The sequence below is a fragment of the Eretmochelys imbricata genome, chromosome 7 (genome assembly GCF_965152235.1).
Source record: "Eretmochelys imbricata isolate rEreImb1 chromosome 7, rEreImb1.hap1, whole genome shotgun sequence".
Classification (NCBI taxonomy): domain Eukaryota; kingdom Metazoa; phylum Chordata; order Testudines; family Cheloniidae; genus Eretmochelys; species Eretmochelys imbricata.
Genome location: NC_135578.1, coordinates 32,408,087 through 32,431,707, shown reverse-complemented (window position 1 = coordinate 32,431,707; position 23,621 = coordinate 32,408,087). Strand labels below are relative to the sequence as shown.

The 23,621-nt window shown below is 55.7% G+C and overlaps 1 protein-coding gene across 1 annotated transcript; it reads right to left on the bottom strand.

The window, feature by feature from the left end:
• Window positions 1–15,809: 15,809 nt before the first annotated feature.
• Window positions 15,810–23,290, bottom strand: LOC144267820 (atypical kinase COQ8A, mitochondrial-like). Its single transcript, XM_077822152.1, has 14 exons — window positions 23,153–23,290; window positions 22,228–22,512; window positions 21,849–21,915; window positions 21,285–21,362; window positions 19,904–20,026; window positions 19,545–19,630; window positions 19,260–19,400; window positions 18,644–18,725; window positions 18,103–18,196; window positions 17,558–17,699; window positions 17,151–17,258; window positions 16,858–16,923; window positions 16,567–16,653; window positions 15,810–16,088 (listed from the first exon to the last, which is right to left on the bottom strand). The coding sequence occupies exons 1-14, from the start codon at window positions 23,288–23,290 to the stop codon at window positions 15,810–15,812; spliced, it is 1,776 nt and encodes a 591-aa protein (XP_077678278.1).
• Between the last annotated feature and the right edge of the window lie 331 nt (window positions 23,291–23,621).

Genomic DNA, 23,621 nt, shown 5'->3' with positions numbered 1-23,621 from the left:
CTGACTTCCAGAGACCTCTGTGACATATTCTGCTTCAGCCCCAGGGCGGCAGAGATGCAGCTGCAAGCTGGCAGGGCCCTGGAGCTCTGCGGATGACAGGAGGCCCCACAGCTATCAGTCACCATGGGCAGTGGGGGCCCCCACAGTTCCCAGCCACCGTGGACAGTGGGGGGACCCACAGCTGTGAGCTGCCATGGGCATCGGGGGGACCCCAGAGCTGTCAGCCACAGTGCTGGACCGTTCCCCCACCCCCTCACCAACAGGACTCAGTCTCTCATCCCCCCATCACCCTCATTGTGTCACAGTTATTTTTAGTAAAAGTCAGGGACAGGTCGTGGACTTTCATGAATTTTTGTTTATTGCCCATGACCTGTCCCTGACTTGTACTAAAAATAGTACAATTGGCCCCGAGTAAAAGCCTACAGAGAGAAGAGAGATTTTTGGGCTGACTGGCTGGAAAAAGGCTTGGAACTATGAGCAAAGAAACTGCATCCTGCTGTTTGATTCAGGGAAACAGGACTTTGTACTTTCTTTGTAAATAAACAGGATTGCATCAAAGATACCTGACTCCAGCATCAATTTCTCCTCCTAACCAAAACAACCTGAATTTTGGCTAATTGTGTAGGACAAAAAGGGCATGGCTGGGGTTTGGAATTTCCCACTTTGGGCACAGGGTCAGAGCCTGTATTTAAGCAGGGATACCCTCAAAGGACCATCCACTACCAGTAGAGGCAGCGCTAGCCCACTGGGGGCCCTAAGCAGGAATATCCCCCCCACCCCCAACACACACTGAAAATGTGAATGCGGGTCCCTTTGAGCTGCTTGGGTCCCTGAGCAATTGCTTAGTCTGCTTATGCCTACCACCGCCAATGACTGCCAGGAATCAGAACAGGTTGGAGAGAAGAGAAGGCAGGAGGGACTCTGCCTTACCTGAAATGGTGACCAGACCTCATACTCACAGACAGGGTGAAATCAGACTCGGATCACAGGAGCAGACTGTTATTATACAAAGATCTGTAACTCTTGAATGCTTGATGATATGAGCCTAAGATGGTCAAGCCTTTTGGAAATTCTCTGGCCTGGTGCTAGAAAGCTGGTCCCTGGTAATTACATTACTATATTATTGTTTCTATCACAGTAGTAATTAGAAGTCTCAGTTGAGACTGGAGTGATGTCAGGCCATGTGCTGCACAGACCCTGACGGAGACTGGGGCCTCCATTGTGCTGGGCACTGCACAGACCCTGACTGAGATCAGGGCCCCCACTGTGCCAGGCACTGCACACTCAAACACAGTGAGAGACCATCCCTGCCCCAAAGAATTTACAATAACGGCAGGAGGGGATACAAAAGGGAGAAGGAACTTTGCTGAAAGTCACATAGCAGAGCCAGGAATAGAAACCAGGTGTCCCAAACCTCAGCCCTACCCCCTAGACCACGCTGCCCTTCTCGGGAGGCGTGAGGGCTAGATTTATAGAACAATCCTGTGCTGGGGCTCCCCACTCCACTGCCCACCCTGGGATTACGTTTATTACTGTCCCTTGGAATGGAAAGAGAATTGACCTGACTGCTGGCCCATGCCAGCTGCTCCATGCTTGTGCATTAGAGAGTTTTCTTGCACCTTCCCTCAAAGCATCTGATGATGGCTAATTTTGGAGACAGGATACTGGGCTGGGTGGGCCCATGGGTCTGATCCAGCCCACCCATATCCATGTCTCTAACCACACTAAAGGGCTAGCTTTGCAAGCAATGCTCTTTGCAAAGCCCTACTGCAAAGAGATCTCATTGCACCAGCCTTTGTCCTGGTGGGCCCCTCCAGCTGACTGTGGGAATGGGGGATGCCATTGGTCTGCTTGGGGATTAAATACCGATGGCTAAAAATGCCTCTGAGAACCCAAGCCAAGAAACCAGAACAAAATCAGCCCAGTTGTCCTCCCAAATAAGGGAGAACAGGAGGAGAGTCTGCGGATTCCCCTTAAGGGGCCAGTTCCTCATTTTTTCCTCTATTAAAAGTTTGCTGTCTGGGCTTCCAAGCAAAGGAAAACTGTAATTTATGGCAGAGCTGGGGAAGCAGGCAACAAAAAGCAAGGACTCGCAGGGAGAGGATCATGGCAGCGATTCCTCAAACCCTGCCCAGCCATGCACCCTCCTGTCCTGGGCATGGGGGGCTCACATTCCAACCAGCCAAAGAATTCAGGCTTGACCCTGAGTTCAGAGCGCTCCAGTTGTTCCACTCCCTGCTTGTGCTTCTCACTGACCCCTCGGGGATTGCAAAAAACGTTTGCAGTTCTCATGCCCTGTCATTCCCCTCAGCCGCCCCCTCAAGGGTCCAGCTGACTTTTGCCGAGGCTGAGATACACCCACCTCGGGGGTGGGGCTTTTATAAAGGGATCCCAGCTGCGGGGGTGGGGCACTGTGGCTATCCCGGGATTCCCTCCCCCAGTGAGGAGATGCGGCCACCTTTGGGGTGGGATGTGGGGGGCTGTTTACGTAGGGGCCCCCACCTAATGCTGAGACATAGCAGCCTCCGTGGTAGAGCACGGGAGTGATTTATACAGGGATCTCTTTTCCGGTGCTGAGATTCAGCCACCTCAGGATAGTGGGCTGCTGCGTGCAGCATCAGTTTGAGACAGGAAGTGAAGGATGACCTTGTGTCCAATTGAAGGGGGGCAGCACGGAACTGAATGTGTTAGGATTTGGCTTTGACTTTGGAGTTAACGTCCCCACTTGTGGGGCAAAGTACCAGCTCAGGGGGGAGACGGAAGACTCCATCTAATTAGAAAATGGCTAAGGAGTGAGATTCAGACAATAGAGTCTTAGGCAGACCCCTACAACATCTGCTCAGAAGCTAGGCTCCTGCAGGCCGTGTGCACTCAGCAGCGGGTGAGCAGTGTTCTCCCTGACCTGGGAATAGAACTCAGGAGTCCTGACTCCTCCCCTTTCAGAGCTGGGGGCAGAACCCAGGAGTCTAGACTCCCTCATGAGCTCTGAAAACTGGGAAACTTCCCTGCTTGAACAGCGAATGTTCCCCTACTCATGTAACATGCTAATGTGCTTCCTCTCCGGGAACCTAACCCAGCCCTAACCCTTATCATGAGGCTGGCAGAGCCCCAAACTCACAGCTCCTCGCTCTTGGGGTTAAATAATCCAGACCCCAGAGAAAGTGAGGGTGGGGGCTGCAGAGAAAGAAGCTCTTGCATGCCCTCCTCCCCCAGCATGGAGTGCTGTAGCTCCAGAGAAGGGGGCTCTTGTGCCACAGTGGATGGAGAAAGTGGAGAGCATTGTTATGTGAGCAGAAGGAGATCAAGGGCCCCGGGGCGCAGGAACACTACAGTGAATGCACAGAGGTCTGAGGGGGGTATTAGCACTGAGCATGGTGCAAGAGCCTTCTCCCTTGCAGCACCCACCCCCTTCTCAGCTGTTTCACTGGTTCTGCTCCTGCTTCTACCGCCACCTCTCCCCAGCTGTTGAAATAGCCCATCTGGCTGGTCACCACCTTGTAAACAAGGCTGGGATGTTTGCCCAGCAGAATGGCTGACTCCTCCATAAAATCCTGGCTCCAGATAATCTCTCAGGACAGCTTTCATCCCATGGTCAGTGCCAGCAGAGGATAGTGGGTGGGAAAAATTAGCTCTATGCCCAGACTATTAAAGGGTGAGCTTGTGGTTATGGTGTTCAACTGAGAGCTAGACAAGATGGGTTCTAGTCTCACTTCTGCCAAAAACTGCCTTTGTGACCTTGGTTCAGACGCTGTGCCTCCATTTCCCCAGAGGTAAAATGGGGTGGAATAATCCTGCCTTTGTCTGCTTAGACCATGAGCTCTTCATGGCAGAGATTGTGTTTTTGGACAGTGCCTGGCGCGATGGGGCCCCAATCTTGGCTGTGGGGTGCCTGGCCTGATGGGGGCCCTGATCTTGGTCAAGGTCTCTAGATACTACCATATGTTCTTCTAGATCAAATCCTCTCTGGTCCTGCAAACACTTACACAAATATCTTTACTCACCCAGTTCATTTCATGGTCATGCTCATATGAGCCTAGCAAGAGAACCCCAGAGTCCAGACTAGAGTTGCCAATTTTGGTTGGACGTATTCCTGGAGGTTTCATCACATGACATAATTGTTAATTCCTGGAGAGTTGGCAATCCTAGTTTCTAACTCACAGCCTCCTCCCCAAACTATTAGACTGCACTCCTCCACCAGAGCTGAGGCTAGAACCCAGGAGCTCTGACTCTCAGCCCCCCTGCTCTAACCATTAGACCACACTCCTCTTCCAGAGCTGGCAATAGAACCCAAGTGTCCTGACTACTAGCCCCCTGTTCTAACCCAGTGATTCTCAACCAGGGGTACATGGGGGGTACACAAAGGTCTTCCAGGGAGTACATCAGCTCTCCTAGATATTTGCCTAGTTTTACAACAGGCTACACAAAAAGCACTAGCGAAGTCAGTGCAAACTAAAATTTCATACAGATGATGGCTTGTTTATACTGCTCTATATACTACACACTGAAATGTAAGTACAATATTTATATTCCAGTGGATTTATTGTAGAATGATATGGTACAAACGAGAGAGTGAGCAATTTCTCAGTAATAGCGTGCTGGGACACTTTTGTATTTCGTCTGAGTTTGTAAGCAAATAGTTTTGAAGTCAGGTGAAACTTGGGGTACGCAAGAGAAATCAGACTCCCGAAAGAGGTACAGTAGTCTGGAAATATTGAGAGCCACTGCTCTATCCCACTAGGCCCCACTCCCAAGCATGGCTGGAGTCCAAAGGAGGAAGCCACGTGTATTCGTCTGAGCAGCTGCAGCCCCAGCCCCTTCTTCTCATCATATGAAACCCCTCCCCACCCCCACCCCCACCCCCGAGGCCATGGCCTGTCATAGCCCAGCGCTGAGCTCACTGCAGAGCAGCTGGCAGAAGAGAGCAGCCAACACCCCATGAGCTCATAGCCTCCTCCCCAGGCCTAGCCCAGACAGCCTCCACTGACCATGGGGAGGGGTGCTGGCCAGGGAACCCTGTTATCCCAGGGACCACCAGCCAGGTTTGGGGGAGCAGCTAAACTCCAGCCTGGGCAGGGGCCACATGTCCCCTTTGTGTCATCTGGGAGGGAGCCTTCCCCACTGCTTATAGCAGGACTCCTGGGTTCTATTCCCAGCTCTGGGAGGGGAGTGGGGTCTAGTGAGTCAGAGCAGGAGAAGGGGCACCTGAGAGTCAGGACTCCTGGGTTCTAACCTCAGTTCTGCTGATAACATCTTGTGAGACCTTGGACAAAAGCGGGTTTATCGCGCCTCCTGGTGGATACAGTTGGTTACTGCAGGGAGGGCTCGGTGTACTGTACTCTATTCACAAGCAGGGGGGAACAGGATTATCATGACTGGAAACCCCCATGCAGCAGCCTGGCCTGACCCGTACCTGGCCTGACCCAGACCTCCTGGCACACAACACCCCCTGCCGCCTGGCCTGACCCAGACTGCATGGCCCGACCCAGGCCTCCTGGCACGCACCCCCTCCCAGCCTGGCCTGACCCAGACCTCCTGACATCTCCCCCCTCGCCTGGCCTGACCCAACCCAGACCTCCTGGCACCCCCCACCCCCACCTGGCCTGACCCAGACCTCCTGGCACACACCCCCACCCAGCCTGATCCAGACTCCTGGCACCCCCCGCCCCAGGCCTAGCCTGACCTGTACCTCCTGGCACCACCACCCACAGCCTGGCATGACCCAGACCTCCCGGCGCACACACCCACCCACCAGCCTTGCTTGACCCAGACCTCCTGGCCCACACCCCATCCCAGGCCCGGCCTGACCTAGACCTTCTGGCACACACCCCTCCCAGGCCTAGCTTTGCCTGTACTTCCTGGCACACACTCCCCCAGCCTGGCCTGATCCATAGCTCCTGGCACACCCCTCAGCCTGGCACCAGCCCTCAGGATGGAGGGGTTCCAGTCTGAGGAGGGTAGTCGTGGTCCTGGGATGTGGGTTGATGCTAGTGTTCCCATATGAGCTCCCTCAGGGTCTCAGAGCCTGCCTCCCCTTGCCCATCATCCAGAGTGTGCAGCTAATGAGGTAGGGGTCTGGTATCAAGGACTCCTGCTATATCATTAACCCTGTGGTGCCTGGAAGATGCTGGTGAAAAGCTCCCTCCAACCCCCCCCCACAGATTGTAGAGCCAATAAGGAGCCTCACACTTCTTTGCTGGGAATCCAGTTTATTTCCCCTCCTCAGGTCTTCCCTGTCCACCCAATCATCGCCCGTCCCTCCCACCCCAGCCCCAGGTAACCCCTCGCTCCCTGGCACACCCGCCGGTCGCCATGCCGAGGTCATGGAGGTGAACATACCTGTGCCCTACAGAACTGACAGCCAGGGCGCGGCAGAAGGACTGGCTGTCAATTCATAGGTCATAGGCCTGTGCACTGGGTCTTGGGGGGCTGCTCCTTATCTGCCCTGCCCTCATCCGCTCTTAAAGCCCCTGTGTCCCAGAGCTGCCTTCCAGCCCTGCTGCAGGTGGGAAACCGGCTCCCTAGCTCCCCCCCTGTCTTTGCTCACCCACTGCCCCAGTGGCTACCAACACACAAGGGAGAGCTGGCCAGAGCCTCCTCTGAATCTCCAGCAGCTTGACTCCCAGCATGGGACTGGCTATTGTCATCCTGTGTTAGGTGTATTACTGAGATTGGGCCTCATTATTATATATATATATAATTATAGCTTGTGCATTATTAGCAGTATTACAGTACCATGTGGAGGGGGAACAAAATTATGTCACGCTCACTATTAGTGATATTATGGTAGCTCCTAGAGGCCCCAACTGCAATCGGGGCCCCATTAGTAGTCGTATAAAAGTTGTATCTAGAAGCCATTGTAAGGTGCACATTATTAACAGTATTACAGTAACAGCAGGAGGTCCTAACGCAGATCAGGGTCTCTTTCTAGAGTGCACATTATTAGTGCCAGAATGGTAGCATCTAGAGGCCCAGACTGAGATTGGGCTCTATTATGTGTGCATTATTAATAGTATTATGGTACCACCTGGAGGCTGCAACTGAGCTCAGGGTCCCTGTGGCAGAGCGGGACTCACTCCTGCAGTGCCTCCTGCTGGTCATCCAGGGAATTAGCATTTCCAGCCTCCAGAGCACCCTCTGCAGGCCAGTGTTCCACTTGCTGCTGCCCCCCCCCCCCCAAGTCCCTCCTAGACCCCGGTACCCCTTTCACATCAGGATGCTGCCCCCTGGCAGTACCCACACAAATCTGGGTCTCCCCCCCCCATAGGAACATGGGGAACCTCCACACTCTATCCCCACCTCGCCTCAGTCTTTGGCTACTGCCAGTCACCATCTGGCCCCCGGGGCAGACTGCAGTACAATTGCCACTCATCACCAGCAAGGAGGGTCTGGACCTACTGCTTCTGCCTACCCTTGGGCTACCCTCTGCAACCCCAGTACCCTTTTCCTAGATCTTCAGCCTGGGGGTTTCTCAGGCCGGAGCTCCCTAGCTCCTCTGGCCTTTCCCCAGCCCTGCTCCACTTTAGGTACCTTGCTCAGCTCCTAGCAATCAGGCCGGCCCCTCCCTCCCTCTCAACGTCTAGAGAGAGGCTAGGTCCTCCTGGCCCACTGTCCTCTTATAAAGGCCAGCTGGACCCTGATTGGGGTGTGGCCACAGCTGTGGCTGTTTCCCCAATTAGCCGAGGCTTGCTGCTTTCCCTAGCAGCAGCCCTCTCGCAGCCTCAGCCCTCTCCCAGGGCTGATTTCAAACCCTTCAGGGCAGGAGTCAGTGACTGCCCAGCTACAGTCCCCATTATGGTGTGTACATTATTCTGAGTATTACAGTAATACCTAGAGGCCATAGCCGGTATACACCCTCTGGGGGTGGGGCTCAACCCAGCATCTCCTACCCCCTCCCCGCCCCACAAACACTCTCTAGCTGATGTTCCTCCCCTCCTGCCCCCTGCTCCATGAGACGCTCCTGACAGCCTATCAAAAATAACAGCATCCCCACTGGAAACAGGATGAAACCTTCCACATGGAGTTGCTGTTACATCCATTAGGCATCACTTTCTAGCAGGGGGCAGTTTCCCACTAGGCAGGAGGCGGTGTCTGTCGTCACTTCCAGCCCCAGGGGATCATGTGCAATGGGGGCTTCCTGCATGCCGGGATCCGAGTTCAAGGGAAAGCGTTTCTCCAGGTGATGCTTGGACAGTCCATCGCTGGTGCGAGATGAGAGCTGTGTGCGGGACTCAGGTTGGGATAGAGGTATTCACCTGCCGGGGACAGGGGATCCTGAATTGGGCACCTGAAGGAATAAGGAACCCAGTACCAATTATTAGCATTATTTATTGATTTATCTTCATGTTTATCATGGAAGTGCATTTGGACCAGCCAGGAATTGCCCCTAATGTGTGAGGTGCCAAACACAGGAGCAGATACGGCTTTGTCTTTTCTCCTTTCTTGGGTTGTTTCTCCCTCATTCTGATATTAGCCTAATAATAAATCATACTAATATTTCTAGAGCATCCCAAAGCATGCCAGAGAGTGCTCCTCAGCACTGAGATGCAGCCATCTCTGGGCTAAATTACTAGGAGTAATTTAAATCAAGACATTGTGACTTGCTAGTGAGACACACAGCCACAACCCTTGATCATGTCTGCACTACATATGTACCTACACAGTACTCCAGAATCCTGTCCCAGCAAGCACTGGACTCAGAACAAACCCAGGGACTGGTTCACAGTAGGGCAGTCTTTTCTTTGGTGGTTTCAAACTTCTGGTCAGAAATATGAAAGTTGTAACACCAGCTAAATGGAAATTGTTTATTCAGGGAGCCCTTGTACGGTGCTGAGATATAGCCGCTTCTGCAGTGGGATGCAAAGGCTGATTATACTGGGATCCCTCACCCGGCGCTGAGATGCAGCCATCGCTAGAGTGGAGTGCAGGGCCTGTTTAACAATGCTACACAAACGTTTAGGACAGGAAGAGAAGCAGGTTTGCTGAAAAATGAATAAAGGATGCAGACTGGAGCTACCCAAATGACAATCAGTCCTGGCTGTGAGGGGAGAGCGCCCCCTAATGGCCCTCCAACCCATTCACTGCAGTACAGCCACCCCTAGCATGGCATTGGGATATTGAGGGCAGCACTGGCTGCAAGGGGAGAACGCCCCCTCTGAGCCTCCCCCCCCGCCCACATTCACTGCCGCAAAGCGCCCCCTAGTGCTGAACTCGGGCATTGGCAGGGAGAGGAGAGATCCCCCGACTGAGCCACCCGGAAACTGGCACAGAGTCACAAGTTCACCATCCATGGGATCGTTAGCCCAGCTCCCCGGCAATAAGGAAGCTGCAGCGATAAGGCATGAGGGGCAATAAAGCAATGAAGCCTGCTTGCTTTACGAGCTGCACTGCATGCAGCCCCCGGGCTGGGAGCTGAACTTCACCCCTTGGCATCCAGGGTGCCAAGTGCAGTTAAAGAAGGCTCCTTGATAAGGAGCCATAATAAAAGGACTCTGATCCGGTGGGACCCAAGGTCTCTGACAGATTGTGGCCTGGATGCCTAAAGGTCCAGAGTTTCAAGGAAATGTACTGGGGGGGGGGGCTCTAAAAAAGTATTAAGGATTTCATTCCTTGGACCAGACAGACCCCAAATGACCTCACTGGATCTCAGCAGGGATCAAGATAGTAAAAGCTCCTGGTGCTGCAGGCAGCTGAGTGGGGGCGCTTGCCCTCACAGTCAGTGCCCCAGTGTGGCACTAGGGGGCGCTGTGCTGTAGGGAGAGGTGTGGGGGGCTTCCATGCCCAGTTAATCTTTAGGGAGGAGCTCCTAGTGGGTGAGTGGTTGAGCCCTATTCCCCCATGAACCAATAACTCCCAGGCCAGAAGTGTGGAAAGGAGCAAAGAAATAAACCAGACCTTTCTCCTTCATAAACTATGCCTGGATCCGGCACCCTGGGGAGATGGACGGGACAGGACCCAGCACCAGGGAGGGGACACAGAGGCAAATAGGAACATGGGCCAGGCTGGGTAGGGAAATAGAGGAAGAAACACAGAGATTCTGGAAAGGCAAATTAATTCACATGGGGGCAGCAGAACCCAGGAATTTTGACATTCAGCAGCCCCTCACTAGATTCCCCTCCAAGAGCTGGGGATAGAGCCCAGGAGTCCTGACTCCCAGCCTGCCTGCTCTAACCACTAGACTCCACTCCCCTCCCAGAGCTAGGGCCAGAACCAAAGAGTCTTGATTCCCAACAGCCCCTAGACCCCCCTTCTCTCAAATTCAAGGCAGAACCCAGGAGTCCTGACTCCCAGCCTGCCTGCTCTAACCACTAGACTCCCAGCCTGCCTGCTCTAACCACTAGACCCCACTCCCCTCCCAGAGCTAGGGCCAGAACCAAGGAGTCTTGATTCCCAACAGCCCCTAAACCCCCCTTCTCTCAAATTCAAGGCAGAACCCAGGAGTCTTGACTCCCAGAATGACAGACTGAAAAGCCATATCTACTTCCTGTTCAGACACCTAGGAGAGTCCTGACTCCAGCTTGGGGCTCTGTCCCTCCCTATTGCTGTGCCACTGGGGGTTGCAACGACATCACAAGGCCAAGTGTTCTGAAGCCTGTGGGGCTTGTCGAGATCCCAAGCTACTTTGCACTAGGACTTCCTGATGGACACATCCCAGCTGGGCTGATTCCATCTGGCCTTCCTCTATCCCCCATGCCATGTCAATGAGAGACCAGATTCCCCTTCACTGCCGATCCCAAACTGTTATGCAGTTGTGTGTTGCTGTGTGCTGTTAAACAGCAGCCATGTCCCACCCTAGAGGTGGCTGCATCTCAGCACCAGGCAAGGGATCTTTGTATGAGCAGCCCCCGCACCCTACCGCAGAGGCAGCTGCATCTCACGGCTGGGTAAGGGGCCCCCTGTAGTAAACAGCCCCTGCGCCCAACCCCATAGGTGCCTGCATCTCCATGCCAGGTAAAGCATTCAGGGACACCTTGCAGGGTGCCATGGAGGTGGCCCCTGAGTCCCTCCAAGGGGGTCGGGGAAAAGACATGGGCCTGCCCCGCAGGTACATCAGCCTGTCTGGAGACAAATTTCAGAGTAACAGCCGTGTTAGTCCGTATTCGCAAAAAGAAAAGGAGTACTTGTGGCACCTTAGAGACTAAAAACATCTTCTGTATTTTCCACAGTATGCATCCGATGAAGTGAGCTGTAGCTCACGAAAGCTTATGCTCAAATAAATTGGTTAGTCTCTAAGGTGCCACAAGTCCTCCTTTTCTTTCTGGAGACAAAGGGGTTAAAAGATCAATGGCAGGGTTCAGAGAAATGGAGTGGGGTACTAGATAGATTGAAACAAAACTTGGAAAGGGTCTTACCTTGGCATCTCCCTAGGGTTGGTCTCTCTGTCTGTCTGTCTCTCTCCCCTTCTCTGTACCCTTGCCAGCCTGGACCCTGCCAGAGCTGGAGGGACTGATGGGCCGGGCGGGGCTGGGCTATCTTTTCACCAGGAGGCCAGGCCCATAAAGCATAAGCAGATTAATGATTAGCCTGGCTGTAAATATTTGATAAGCACCTCGGGATTCAAAGTACAGCCAGCCACAACCCAGCCCTCCACCCCCACAGCAAGGAGGGGCTGCCCCAACAGCCCGCTCTGGAGGAGTCAAAGGCCAAATTTGGCCTGCCCTGGAAGGACCCCATCTAGGGGCTAAATGTCAATAGATTAGCTCAGTCCATTGCCTCCTGGTTCTAACCCCCCAGTTCCCACTCCCCTCTCAGAGCTGGGGCAAGAATCCAGGGGTCCTGATTCCCAGCCCCCCCTCACTTTCATCCACTAGACCCCCCTTCCCTCCCAGAACTGGGGATAGAGCCCAGGAGTCCTGGCTCCCAGCACCCCCATCTCTAACCCAGCAGCCCCCACTCCCATCCTGCCCCACCCTCCTGCATTGGCTTTGACCCCTGCAAGAACTCCAGGATTAACCCCATTCCCATCAACCCTCTTCTCGCAGTCCCTTCCCCTTATCTGGGGGTGGGGTCAGAGACCCGGGCAAAGGAAGCAAGCTCTGCCCCCTCCCATGTTTAGAGGGGGCAATTAAGCTCAGAGATAGTGCTTCACAATGGTTAAAGATAAACACTACTGTGCTGAGGGGAGAAGGGACACACCCCAGAAGGAACTAGGACTCCTGGGTTCTATCCCCAGCGCTGGGGGAGGAGTGGGGTCTGCTGGGTTAAAGCAGGCAGGCTGAGTGTCAGGACTCCTGGGTTCTATCCCCAGTGCTGGGAGGGGCGTGGGGCCTGCTGAGTAAAGGGGACTCCTAAGTTCTAGCCTCAGCTCTGGGAGGGGAGTGGGGTCTAGTGGTTAGGACAGGTGAATGGGGGCTGGGAGTCATTCTGAGAATAACATCTGGACCGAAATCCCACCACCCTGATTCATGATTGAAGAGCCCCTCCCCAAGCCCAGGATGTGTGCAAACCTTCCCCCCATAGAGGGGCTCACACACCCCTGTTGTACACCAGCCTGCCGTGGGCACTAAGCAGGTAGTGACTTTTGGCTCCCCTGCCCTGGCACCTGCAGCTCTGACCCTGCACAGGGGAGGTTGCCCCCCTCCCCCCCATGTCTCTGGGATGTGCCCCAGTTAGTGGGGAGGCCCAGGCTGGGGATCCTTCCCACACCTTATCTCCAGAAAGCAGCCAGGCAGTTCACTGGCCTGCAGGGCGGGTCCCAGAGGTGCAGGGGAGAGAACTTTCAGTTTTGGTGGCGTGTCAGGGCCAAGGGCAGCGCGGAGGGTGTGTGCATGTGTGTGTACGTGTGAGCTCCCCACTTCCTGGAGATACAATGGGGCGGGGCAGGGGAAGTGCGTGATGAGCCCATCCCAAAGGGAATTGGTTTCCAGGAATCCTGGCCTATGCCACAAACCTCAGCCCTGTACTGAGAGTCAGGGCGTGTTGGAAAGAACCTTGTCCCAGTCAGAGTGAGAGAGAGAGAGGTGGGTGTGGGGGGGGAATGGCTGGCTGGGGGTATGTGTCTGGCCAGCTGGTTTGGATACAGACCAATAGGTAGATGAGTGGGGGGATGGATGGAGAGCGGAAGTGGACAGCAACGGATGTGTGGATGAATAGATGCCCTGGCTTTCCATGAGTCCTCCTTTCCAAATGGTCAGTCACGTCTATCGCTCAGCACTTTGCTCTTAAATGCAGGTCACTGGAGTGGGCGCGGCTCGGCCTAAGAGAGGGGTGTCTCTGCTAGACAAAGGGTTTCTTCCCAATGCCTCCCACAGGACTTTCTAGAAGAGGAGATCCTCGCAGCCAGAGCCCTGGGGGTCAGAGCCCTCGGCTGTACTGGGAGCTATACAGTCCTTTAACCCTCCAGGGCCCTGCCTCAAAGTGAAATTCAGCTCCTGGCCACCTCTTATCATCAATGATCTTGTATGTCATGTGTCTGGGGCAAATGCTAATTCAGGGACACTCCATGCTGCCTCCCTAAATGCTCCCGGCCATTCCCGTGAGATACAGGATTCTTCTGCTCTAAGCTATTGGGCAGCATTGTTAAACAATTCCCCACCCCACCCCAGAGGTGGCTGCATCTCAGCACCAGATGAGAGATCCTGGTATAAACAGCCCCTGCACCCCACCCCAGAGGCGGCTGCATCTCAGCACTGGGTGAATCAGCCAGAGGGATGAGGGTGCCACTTAGTGGTCAAATGGCAGAAGTGCAGATTCTTAATCTTCTCCCCCTTGGAGCCCTGTCCTTCATCTTCCCCATGTGGCTGAGGGGAGGGATTGGGAACTTATTCCTTGCACCCCCGTGCTCCATCCCCTTCTCCTGCCACCAGGAACAAAGGTGCATGAATGGAAGGAGACACTCCCCCCCCGGCCAACCGCAAGTAGTGCAACGTACAGACATAGCCCTTCAGCTCCATACCCTAGCCCAGCAGTTCTGGCAACACAATTACTGCATGACCCTGGGGGAGGGGGCAGAGCCAGAGCCTCACAACCCCGGGTGGGGGTAGAGCTTGGGCTTCAGCTTCGTCCCAGCAACTCTAATGCTGTCCCGGCCCTGGTGACCCCATTAAAATGGGTTTGCAGTCGTCTTTGGGGTCCTGACCCATCATTTGGGAATCGCTGTTGCCTAAACCATCTTGCCCTCAGGATAGATCCACTGCCCACCTTTGGGGCACAAGTCTGATTCCTCTCCCCTATGCTTGGAATGGACTACCTTCTGCTATTCATCTTTGGCCAGCAGGGGTCGCTCCACCTACAGCTCAGCCCATGCGGCAATTGGTAGCAGAGCAGAAGAGCCTGCCCAACCTATATCTCCCAGACTTGGCTATTAGAAAAGGCCCTGTAATAGCCAAAGTGCATCCTTGAACCCAAGGCTCTAATGTTCCCTCCCCGTTTGTCAGGGGGAGACATGCTTTTAACTAGATCACGGAGCCACTCACACTGGCTGTTGGGCAAGAGCTTTTCTTGATACCATTGTAATGTCCCATTCATTTCCCCCCTTCCCCCAATGGCTTTGCCACACACACACACACACACCAGTTCAGCATTTCATTCTTTTTATTGGGGATATGGTGATTGCTGCATTTGGACTACAATCCTCAGAGTTGCCTCTTTGGGAAGACACCCTGACTGCAATGCACATGTGCTGCATTACCTAGAGTTCCACCTAGGGGGAGACACACACTGCAATGTGCCAGAGCTACAATGCCTGGCTCTGCCCCTAGGGGGAGACATACACATACTGCAATGCACATGGGCTGCAGTGCTTGGCTCTCCCCCTAGGGGGAGATATCCGTACAGCAATGTGCAGGGGCTGCAAAGCCTGTCTCAGCCCTTACTTGGAAATGCACACATCACAAACACACAGCCTGGTGCTGCCCCTCGAGGAAGATATCCATACAGTAAAGTGCATGGGCTACAATGCCTGGCTCAGGCCCTAGGCGAGGACACGCATGTGCACGCTGTAGTGAGCATGGGCTGTAATGCCTGGTGCTGCCCCTAGGGGAAGACAGGCACACACCACAATGTACATGGGCTACATTGGCTGGGGAGATACATGCAGACTGGGAGACAGATGGGGTTGCTCCCCTGCTGTGGGAGGGTCATGACATCAACTCCTTTGCTCCTCCTTTGATGCCAGCATGAAGTGGAGGGTTCCCCACAGAGCCACAGGGCCTGGTTCAGTTTCTGGGTGGGGGATCCCAGCTGGGTGCAGAGATGGAGGGAGGGCAGGCCCATGGCGTTTACAGTGGGGGACAGGCTTGTATAGAATTCATCAGCATGACCATGGTGGGAAAAGGGAACCCCCCCAGCTTTCCTAAAGTCTATGACAATTACCCAATCACCTCCTCCCCAGCTCCCTCTGCTTGGTGTTCCCTTTCTTAAGGGTTTCCTCAAAAATCTCATCATCCTGTAAGGGCTCCCTCAAAACTCATATAAGACTTCCCAGTAAGGATCCCTTGAAACTCCTCTCATTCCATGAAGGGTCCCTCAAAACTCACCTGAGACCTACCCATAAGGGGCCCTTGAAATTCCCAGTCCCACCCTTCTATGAGGGCCCCTTTGAAATTCTCCAGTCCCTGAGAGCCCCCCTGAAACTGTCACGAACCTGAGGGCTCCCTTGAAATTCCCATCATTCCATGAAGTCTCCCTCAAAAATCCCTTGAGTCCAGCTCAGAAAGGTCCCTTGCAACTCCGATCATTCAATGGCGCAGGGGCTCCCAATGTACTCTCCACGATGGCATCCCTAAACCCCCAGAACCACCCTGTGGGTGCCACACACCGAAATGTCTGCTGGGCCCCCCACCCTACCAGGACGCCACCCGCACTCTGCAGTCTCAGCCCTCCCGGCCCCAGTAGCGGGCGTAGGCCTGGCGGAAGATGGGCCGGCAGGGGATGCGGGCACCAAGCCGGGCACAGATGAGGAAGGAGCCGGCCATCTTGCGATGGAGGGAGTAGGTCTCTTCGGGGGGCGGTATCAGGCGGTGTTGCAGCATGATGGGCAGGAGGGTGTGTATCCGGTGCGTCGTGTTCTGGGCCCCGAAGTCGAAGGGGCTGTCGGCAGCAAAGGCCTCGCCCAGGATCATCACGGCGTCTACGTGGGCATCCTTCATTGCCTGGGGGAGAGGAGCATAGGACAGGCCCAGGGCAGCAGGCAGGAGCGGCATGGGGGGTAGTCTGGGGACATGGGGGGCCAGGGTGGTGTGAGAGCACCTGAGGGGCACTGAGAGAGCTGAGGGGGTGGGCAGGGACTGGAGGGAAACATGGTGGAGGGGACCGAGGCAGGCATGGGGGTGGGTTAGAGTACAGGGCAGGGGGCATAGAGGGGACTGAGGAAGTGAGCAGGGCCTGGGGTCAGGTAGCAGCGGGGGACAGAGGATGCAGAGGTATAGGGAGGAGGCAGGACCCAGGGGCACAGAGGTGACCGAGGGGAGCACACAGGCAGATGGGTGGGTGCAGAGAACTGGCTAGGAGAGCCAGGGAAGTTGGGCAGAGGTTGGAGGCATGGAGATGGCTGGGGGAGCAGGGTTCTGCCCCCAAACATCTGGGCACTTGGGCCCATGCTGTGGCCAGGGAGGGGCCCAAGAGTCTCACCTGAGTCTCATAGCCTGTGAGGAACCGAAGAACGATGGATCCCTGCAGCACCCCAGCCCGGTCGCCCTCAGCCGCAGCCTTAATGATCTGGAATCATTAGCAGAGCAGCCCAGAGGCCATGTGAGATGGGCACAGGGCTCAAAACACTCCTGCCCCACTCTCTACAGTGCCCTCTGCTGGGAGAGGCCAGGGCTGGAATAGCCAGGAACTCCCCCCACTGCCAGAGCTCCTGCCTTCCTCCCTGCAGCACCCCCTGCTGGACAAAGCCCGCAGCAGTAGTAGTAGTCTCACCTCAATGTACTGATCCGTAAAGGCCTTGTCAAAGCTGCGGGTGGCTCCAAAATCCAGCAGCGCCACCTGGTGTCCAACAGAGGGAAGAGCGGGTCAGAATCAGCTGGGAAGCCCAGGTCTGGGATGGGATGTGGGGGCAGGGGAGGGATCAGCCCCTCAAACCCTCCCCCACAAACCACCCCGGCTGGCTGGCTGGCTCTGACATGGGGGGGGCAGTAGGGGGTTTCCCCATTCAGGGAAAGGGGTCGGTGCTGGCTGGCTCTGATATGGAGGGCAACTGGAGGTGTCTATACCTTGCCGCTATGTGGATCATAGAAGAAGTTGGACCAGTTGGGGTCAGTCTGCATGTAGCGATAGTGGAAGAGCTCCCGCACGCACAGATCAAGGATACTGGAGCAGATCTGTGGGGGTGAGAGAGAGCCCAGCCTGAACACAATGGCCCCCAGTCCTGCTATGCCCCCTCCCATGACAGGTTCCCTCCCCCACTAGGATCAGGCTGGGAACTGCCGCGCCCTGGCTCCACATCCCAGAGTTAAGGTGAAAAGGGTCAGGCATGGAGTGGGGTCTGCGGGCGCAGGATCCTGAGGCAGACGTGAGCAGAGGGCATCCAATGGGAGGTCCCAAGGGGGCATGAGAGAGACTAGGAATGCGTCCCAGCGCATGGGATCCCGTGTGCGTGCGAGTGTCTTCCCCCCCTCACCCTGTTGCGTGTCTCCTGGTCCAGCCCCTGGGCCTGGTCGAGGGGGAAGCCGGGCACCAACTCCGTGGTCAGCACCCGCTGGGTGCTCAGCTCGCTAATCACCGACGGCACATAGAACACCGGGTCGCCCTGCAACAGCTGCCTGTGGAGGGAATGTAACAAGAGGGGCTGTGTCGGTGTAGGCTCTGTTCCAGCCTAACCCCGCCCCCCCCAAAACACACACACACACAGTGGGGGACTCTGCCTGAGTGGTCGCCTGCACCATCCCCACGGTGACTGTGCCAGAGCGGCCACCTGTTGTACCATCCCTTTACCAGGCAGTTGGACCAATGTGTACCATCTCCCAGGCAACTGTGCCAGAGTGCCCGACTGTACCATACCTACCAGGTGACTGTGCCAGAGTGGCCAACTGTACCACTCCTCCAGGTGACTGTGCCAGAGTGGCTGACAACACCAGCCCCAAGGCAAGTGTTCCAGAATGGCTGACTGTACCATCTTCTGGGCGACTGTGCCAGGGTGGATCTGACACTGACATGGGCACTTACTGAAATCTCATGGCACAGGCAGCCTCCCGCTTGTAGTCGCACTCCAAGGCCAGCTCACGGCTCATCACCTCGATGGCATGTTCAGGGAAAAGCCCTGCGGGGAAGTGGACAAGGAAGGGATGTCAGTGCCAGTGCCCAGCTCAGCCCAGCATTTGGGAGCCTAGAGTGAGTCACACCCTCTGTCACCTTCCAGAGACAGGGAAACTGAGGCACCCAGCAGGGAGGGGACTTGCCCAAAGCCAAATATGGTCAAGCTTGAAACCCAGGAGTCCTGACTCCCAGCCCCTGTTGCTCTAACCCACTAGATCCCACTCCCCTCCCAGAGCTGGGGATGGAACCCAGGAGTCCTGGCTCCCAGGCCCCTCCCCACACACACCACGCTCGCAGAATGTCATTAGAAGAGTTGGGATTTGGCCAGGAGACCAGGAGCCCGATTCTTGGGGGAAGGCCTAGGAGGGCTTGGGCACTCTTGGGACCAGGAGGGAGCAAGGCGTGATAGCACCGGGGGGGAATGTGGGCCCTTGGGCCTGGGACCTGGTACCTTCAGGCAGCGCGTTGCTCAGACTCAGTAGGGAGATGAGGTTCCGGACGTCACTGTTGATGCTCTGGGCGATGCCTGGGTACTGGGGGAAACGGAAATGGCGTCAGACCCAGCAGCCATGGGGCCTGCCCATGGCACAGATGTCACGAACCAAAGAGGGCACGGGGGGCGGGGGGACGGGCATGGGGGGGGGGACTCAAGGTGCTCAAAGGAGGAGGTTAAATGCAACCACTGGCAGGCAGGTACAGGAAGCTCCTTCAGTCCAATCACACAGATGCCAAGACCTTTCCCATCAGCCTCTTGGGCAAACAGGCACCAGCCACAGAGGGCCAGACTGGAACATGGTGGCCAGTTGAATGGGGTGAAATCACCGCCACCCAGTGCCCCGGGAAACCAGCTTCTAACATGGCTACCAGTGCCCCGGGGGACTGGCCTCCAACATGGCCACCTTCATCCAGTGCTCCGGGGGAAGAGGCCTCTAACATGGCTGCCACCAGTGCCCCAGGAAGACCAGCCTCCACATGGCCACTGCTCTGCTTGCTGGGAGTTTGGGTTTGCTTGCCAAGATAGAGGCTGCCTGCAGGGGGATCTGGGCTCGCCTCCGTCCTGCTGATACCTGGATCTTCATGGCCACATTGCGCCCATCCAGCAGCTGCGCCAGATGCACCTGCCCAATGGAAGCAGCAGCGAAGGGGCGCTCCTCAAACCAGGCCAGCCGCCTGCGCCAGTCTGGGCCCAGCTCGCTGTTCAGCACCCCCTGCATGGAGAAGGAAGAACAGCAGGGTCAGTGCCAACCATCCCCACCCCTTGCACCCCCACACCTCAGGTTTGGGCCCCCCACCTTCCCATGACCCCCCAGTCCTCCCCCTTCCGAGTCTGTCCCCTCCCACAGCCCACTCACCATCATTTGCTTAGTGGGCATGAAGTCAGCGCTGTGCCTGACCCTCTCAAAGATCTTCTGGAGCGCAGGGTTAATAAGGGCGTCGTCTGGGGGTACAAAGCAGAGGAGAGCATCAGAGGCTGTGTTGGGGGGGATGTGACATTGGGGATACCAGGCTGCAGAGAAGGAGCAGTGGGGTGACACTGGGCAGAGCGAAGGGGGGTCTGGCTGGGGAACTGTCCCCGCAGCAAGCCCCACACCTGGGGGAGGCAATGGAGTTCAGTGCTAGGGAGCCCTTGCAAATAGACTGTAGGGAACAATCCCGCCCTGGATTTGGGGGTGTTGGCAGCCCCCACCCCCCAATCCTCCCGCCTCCTCACCTTGGATGCTCAGCATCTGGCCAAGTTTCAGGGCCGCGCCCCGCACCTTGCACAGGGTCCGGACGATCCGTTCTGCATTGGCTTCAGACAGGAGGGCACCTGAGCTCGAGCGTGATGGCTCACCTGGGGGTGGGGGGAGAACAAAGTAGTGGTCAGGTCAGAGCTAACCCCCCCATATCCTCTGGGGAGACCCCCCACAACAGCACAGATCCCTGCCTGTCAACCATAGCATCACAGATCTGGCAGCCAAGGACCCCCTTCTGGGGGGGAAAAGGGGGTGTTGCTCACTGGAGCTGGGTGACCCTTTTCACCCCACCCGTTACTTCACTGACAAACAGCAATTCCATGACTCCCAAACCTCTCCCAAAGGCTTGTGGATTTTGCCACTTTTTTCATTTAGACATTTTTCAATCTTGCAGCACAATTTGGGAGAAATCGCAGGGGCTGGCTGGGCCAGCTCTGAAACAAAATGTTGCGATTTTGCACCTTGAAACAACTTTTTGATCTAACACGTCCTTTCATTAACAGTGACAAATCATTTCCAGAGGCTCTGAAGCCCAAACAAAATGATTTGTTCACCCCCCCACCCCGCCACCACGAATCCTTTCCAACCTGCCAATGACCCACCCAGCGCTAGTACTCCCCCTGCCCCACACATCACCGGAAAAGCCCTGCTGGCAAGGGGCCCCGCCCTGCCTGGCTGTCACGTCCAAATCCCCTGCCATCTGATCCCAGCCTTGACACTAGAATCACACCGGCCATTGGCCCAGCTGGCACCCTGCCCTCCAGCCCAAGCCACAGGTTCAAGCCTTTGGTTGTGACATGCTTTTCTTTCCCCAATCCCCACAGGAGACAATGAGGTCACAGGAAAGATGCACCCCACTCCCATTGCGCACACACAGGGCAGGGGTCTCCAGGCAGCCTCAGTGCACCATGGAAATGGGTGTCCAATAGTGTAAGATTTTAAGTGTGCATGTGAGCCAGGGAGTGTGAGATTCTACGTATGCATATGCCCAAGCGTGATTACTTGTGCATTGAGCCCCTGCCCCCAGGGCAGCTTCCAACACTGCTACTGTTGGGGGTGCGTTAGTGTAAAAGGGCCCCAGGTGTATCACAAGAGCATGTGTGTCCACATGTGTACATGTGAATGAGAGTGCAGGAGGATTCCAATTGTGTCTGTACCTGACCACAGGAGTGTCTGAGTGTGCAAGAGGGATTTCAGTTATGTCTGTACCTGACTGGGACCATGTCTGAATGTGAGAGAAGGATTCTGATTGTGTCCATACCCGACCACCAGTGTGTCTGAGAGTGCGAGGGAGATTCTGATTGTGCCTGTCCAAGTGTGTGAGTGAGTGGGCTGCCACCAGTGTCCTTCACTCACCTTTCACAACCGTTTCTGTCCGGAAGGATTTCTTGGCAGCTTCCACCAGGACCCCGATCCCGACGCTCACGGCTAAGCCTAGGGGACAGAGTGGAGGAATAACACACCAGGCTAACCAGCCCTACTTCACTGCTCTGCAAGCCGCCCCCACACAGACCTCCAGAGCCACCCACCCGACAAAGCATCCAACAAGTCACCCCTTAAGCCCCATGGAGATGCTGACACGGCTCCTGGGAACACTTTTCTTCCTGACCTACTGTCTCCTGCTGCCCTGGAGGCTAGACCACTAGTCTCTGTGTGTGTGTGTCCAGACCGGATGCAGTAGGACTAATGCTATACACAGCACAGTGCCCCCTGCTGACCTGCCTCTCCTGACCCCACAGGGACCCATCCCCCGCCAACTCAGCTGCCATGACCTATTCAATGTTGGGCCCCTCTGACAATGAAGATTGAAGCTGGGACCCCCTAGAGGGGAAATGCCCCGTGTCCCGTCCCCTGGGTCAGCTGGGGCCCTTGTGCAGGGAAGACCTTCCCTTATCAGGGCATGCGCTGGATGCTTCTTACCCCCAAAGTTGGCCAGCCTGCCGAGCCGAGTCGCGGGGACCTTCCGCTCACAGGATTTGTCACTGAGCTGCAAAACAGAGCGGGGGTGACTCTCCCAGACAGCGCCTGTCTCACCCCATGGCAGTATGGGAGCAGAAAGCCCTGTGTACTCCTACACACTGCCTGGTCACAGACAGAAATAAAACCCAGGAGTCCTGTCTCCCAGCCCCCCTGCTCTAACTCACTAGACCCCACTCTCCTCCAGCAGCTGAGGATAGAACCCAAGAGTCCTGACTCCCTGTTCTAACCACTACACTCCTCACCTCCCTGAATTGAGAATAGAGCCCAGGCACCCTGATTCCCAGACCCCTGCCCTAACCACTAGACCCCACCCCCTTACCATATGCCTGAAGGGCCGGATGGGTGGCACCTTGGCGTCTCTGGCCTTTTGCATGTCTTCAGCTGTCAGCCTGCCCACTGCAGGAGAGTTCTGATGGTACAAGCGGCAGGGGCCCATGGAGCGGACCAGGAAGAGGGACAGGACATGGTCCAGCTGTGATGTCCACAGCAGAGAGCCAGTGCCTTGCCCCAGCACAGGAGACCAGCACCCTGGGTGAGCAGGTCTGGGACTGGCAAAGGATTTTGGGATAACACCAGGCATAATGGTCCAGTCAGAGCTGCAAGTCTGGAAAAGGGGAGAAACATCACCCCTCTATGGGTGGAGGCTGGGATACTGTCTGGTACCTCGTGTCCCAGTCTCCTCCCCCCACAAGCCAGCCTGTCCTCCCACCCTAAACCAGATCGACAGTGTCCCCTAGAGAGGAAAGGCCCCAGGCCTCATTCCTAACCCCCTTGGGTCATCGAGTCCTCCCATCCTGGGGCCAGACTGGAGCTGGCCCCCCCTAGAGGGGAAAGGCCCTGTATCCCATTCGCAATACCCACACTCCCGTCAGAGAATCAGGCATGATAACAGACTTTAAATATGTAAAGGGCTGTTATAAAGAGCACGGGCATCAATTGTTCTCTGTGCCCACAGGAGGCAGGACACGAAGTAATGGGCTTAATCTGCAGCAAGGGAGATTTAGATTAGATATTAGGAAAAACTTTCTAAGGGTAGTTGAGCTCTGGAACAGGCTACCGGGGGGAGGCTGTGGAATCCTCGTCATGGGAGAGTTTTGAGAACGGGTTGGACAAACTCCTGTCAGAGATGCTCTGGGTTTACCTGGCCCTGCCTCAGCACAGGGGGCTGGACTTAATGACCCTTCAAAACTCCTTCCAGCCCTACATTGCTATGATTCTAATCTTCTGGCCAGACCCATTTGTACCTTGGCTCCACTCCTGATGCGGTCCAGGTTCCTCTGGCGGCCCCCTGATGCTGACGCAAAGCGAAGAGGGGATACTGGGAACTCCCCCAGGGTCCGGCCAGCCAGGGGGAGCCCTTTCTTCATCACGATCTCAGCCATGGAGGGCTCTGCAGAGAGGGAACCACTAAGAGCTCAAGGCAGGGAGCTTGCAGCACAGAGACACATAAAGCCCTGCCCGGGGCCATGTCCTGAACCCACCAATGGGACATAGACACCCAGCATGTGAAGGAATGACCTGGAGTGGTCCCCGAATGTACAGGAGGGTGGGCTAGTGGTTAGAACAGGGGGCGGGGAGTCAGGATTCCTGGGTTCTGTTAATAAATATCACAAACTATAATATTAAATTATCCAGGATTATTTACAAATCCTCACTGGGTCACCAGCCTAATAAACTTTGCTCCAGAGCCAGCAAAAAAATCAAGGAGTCCTG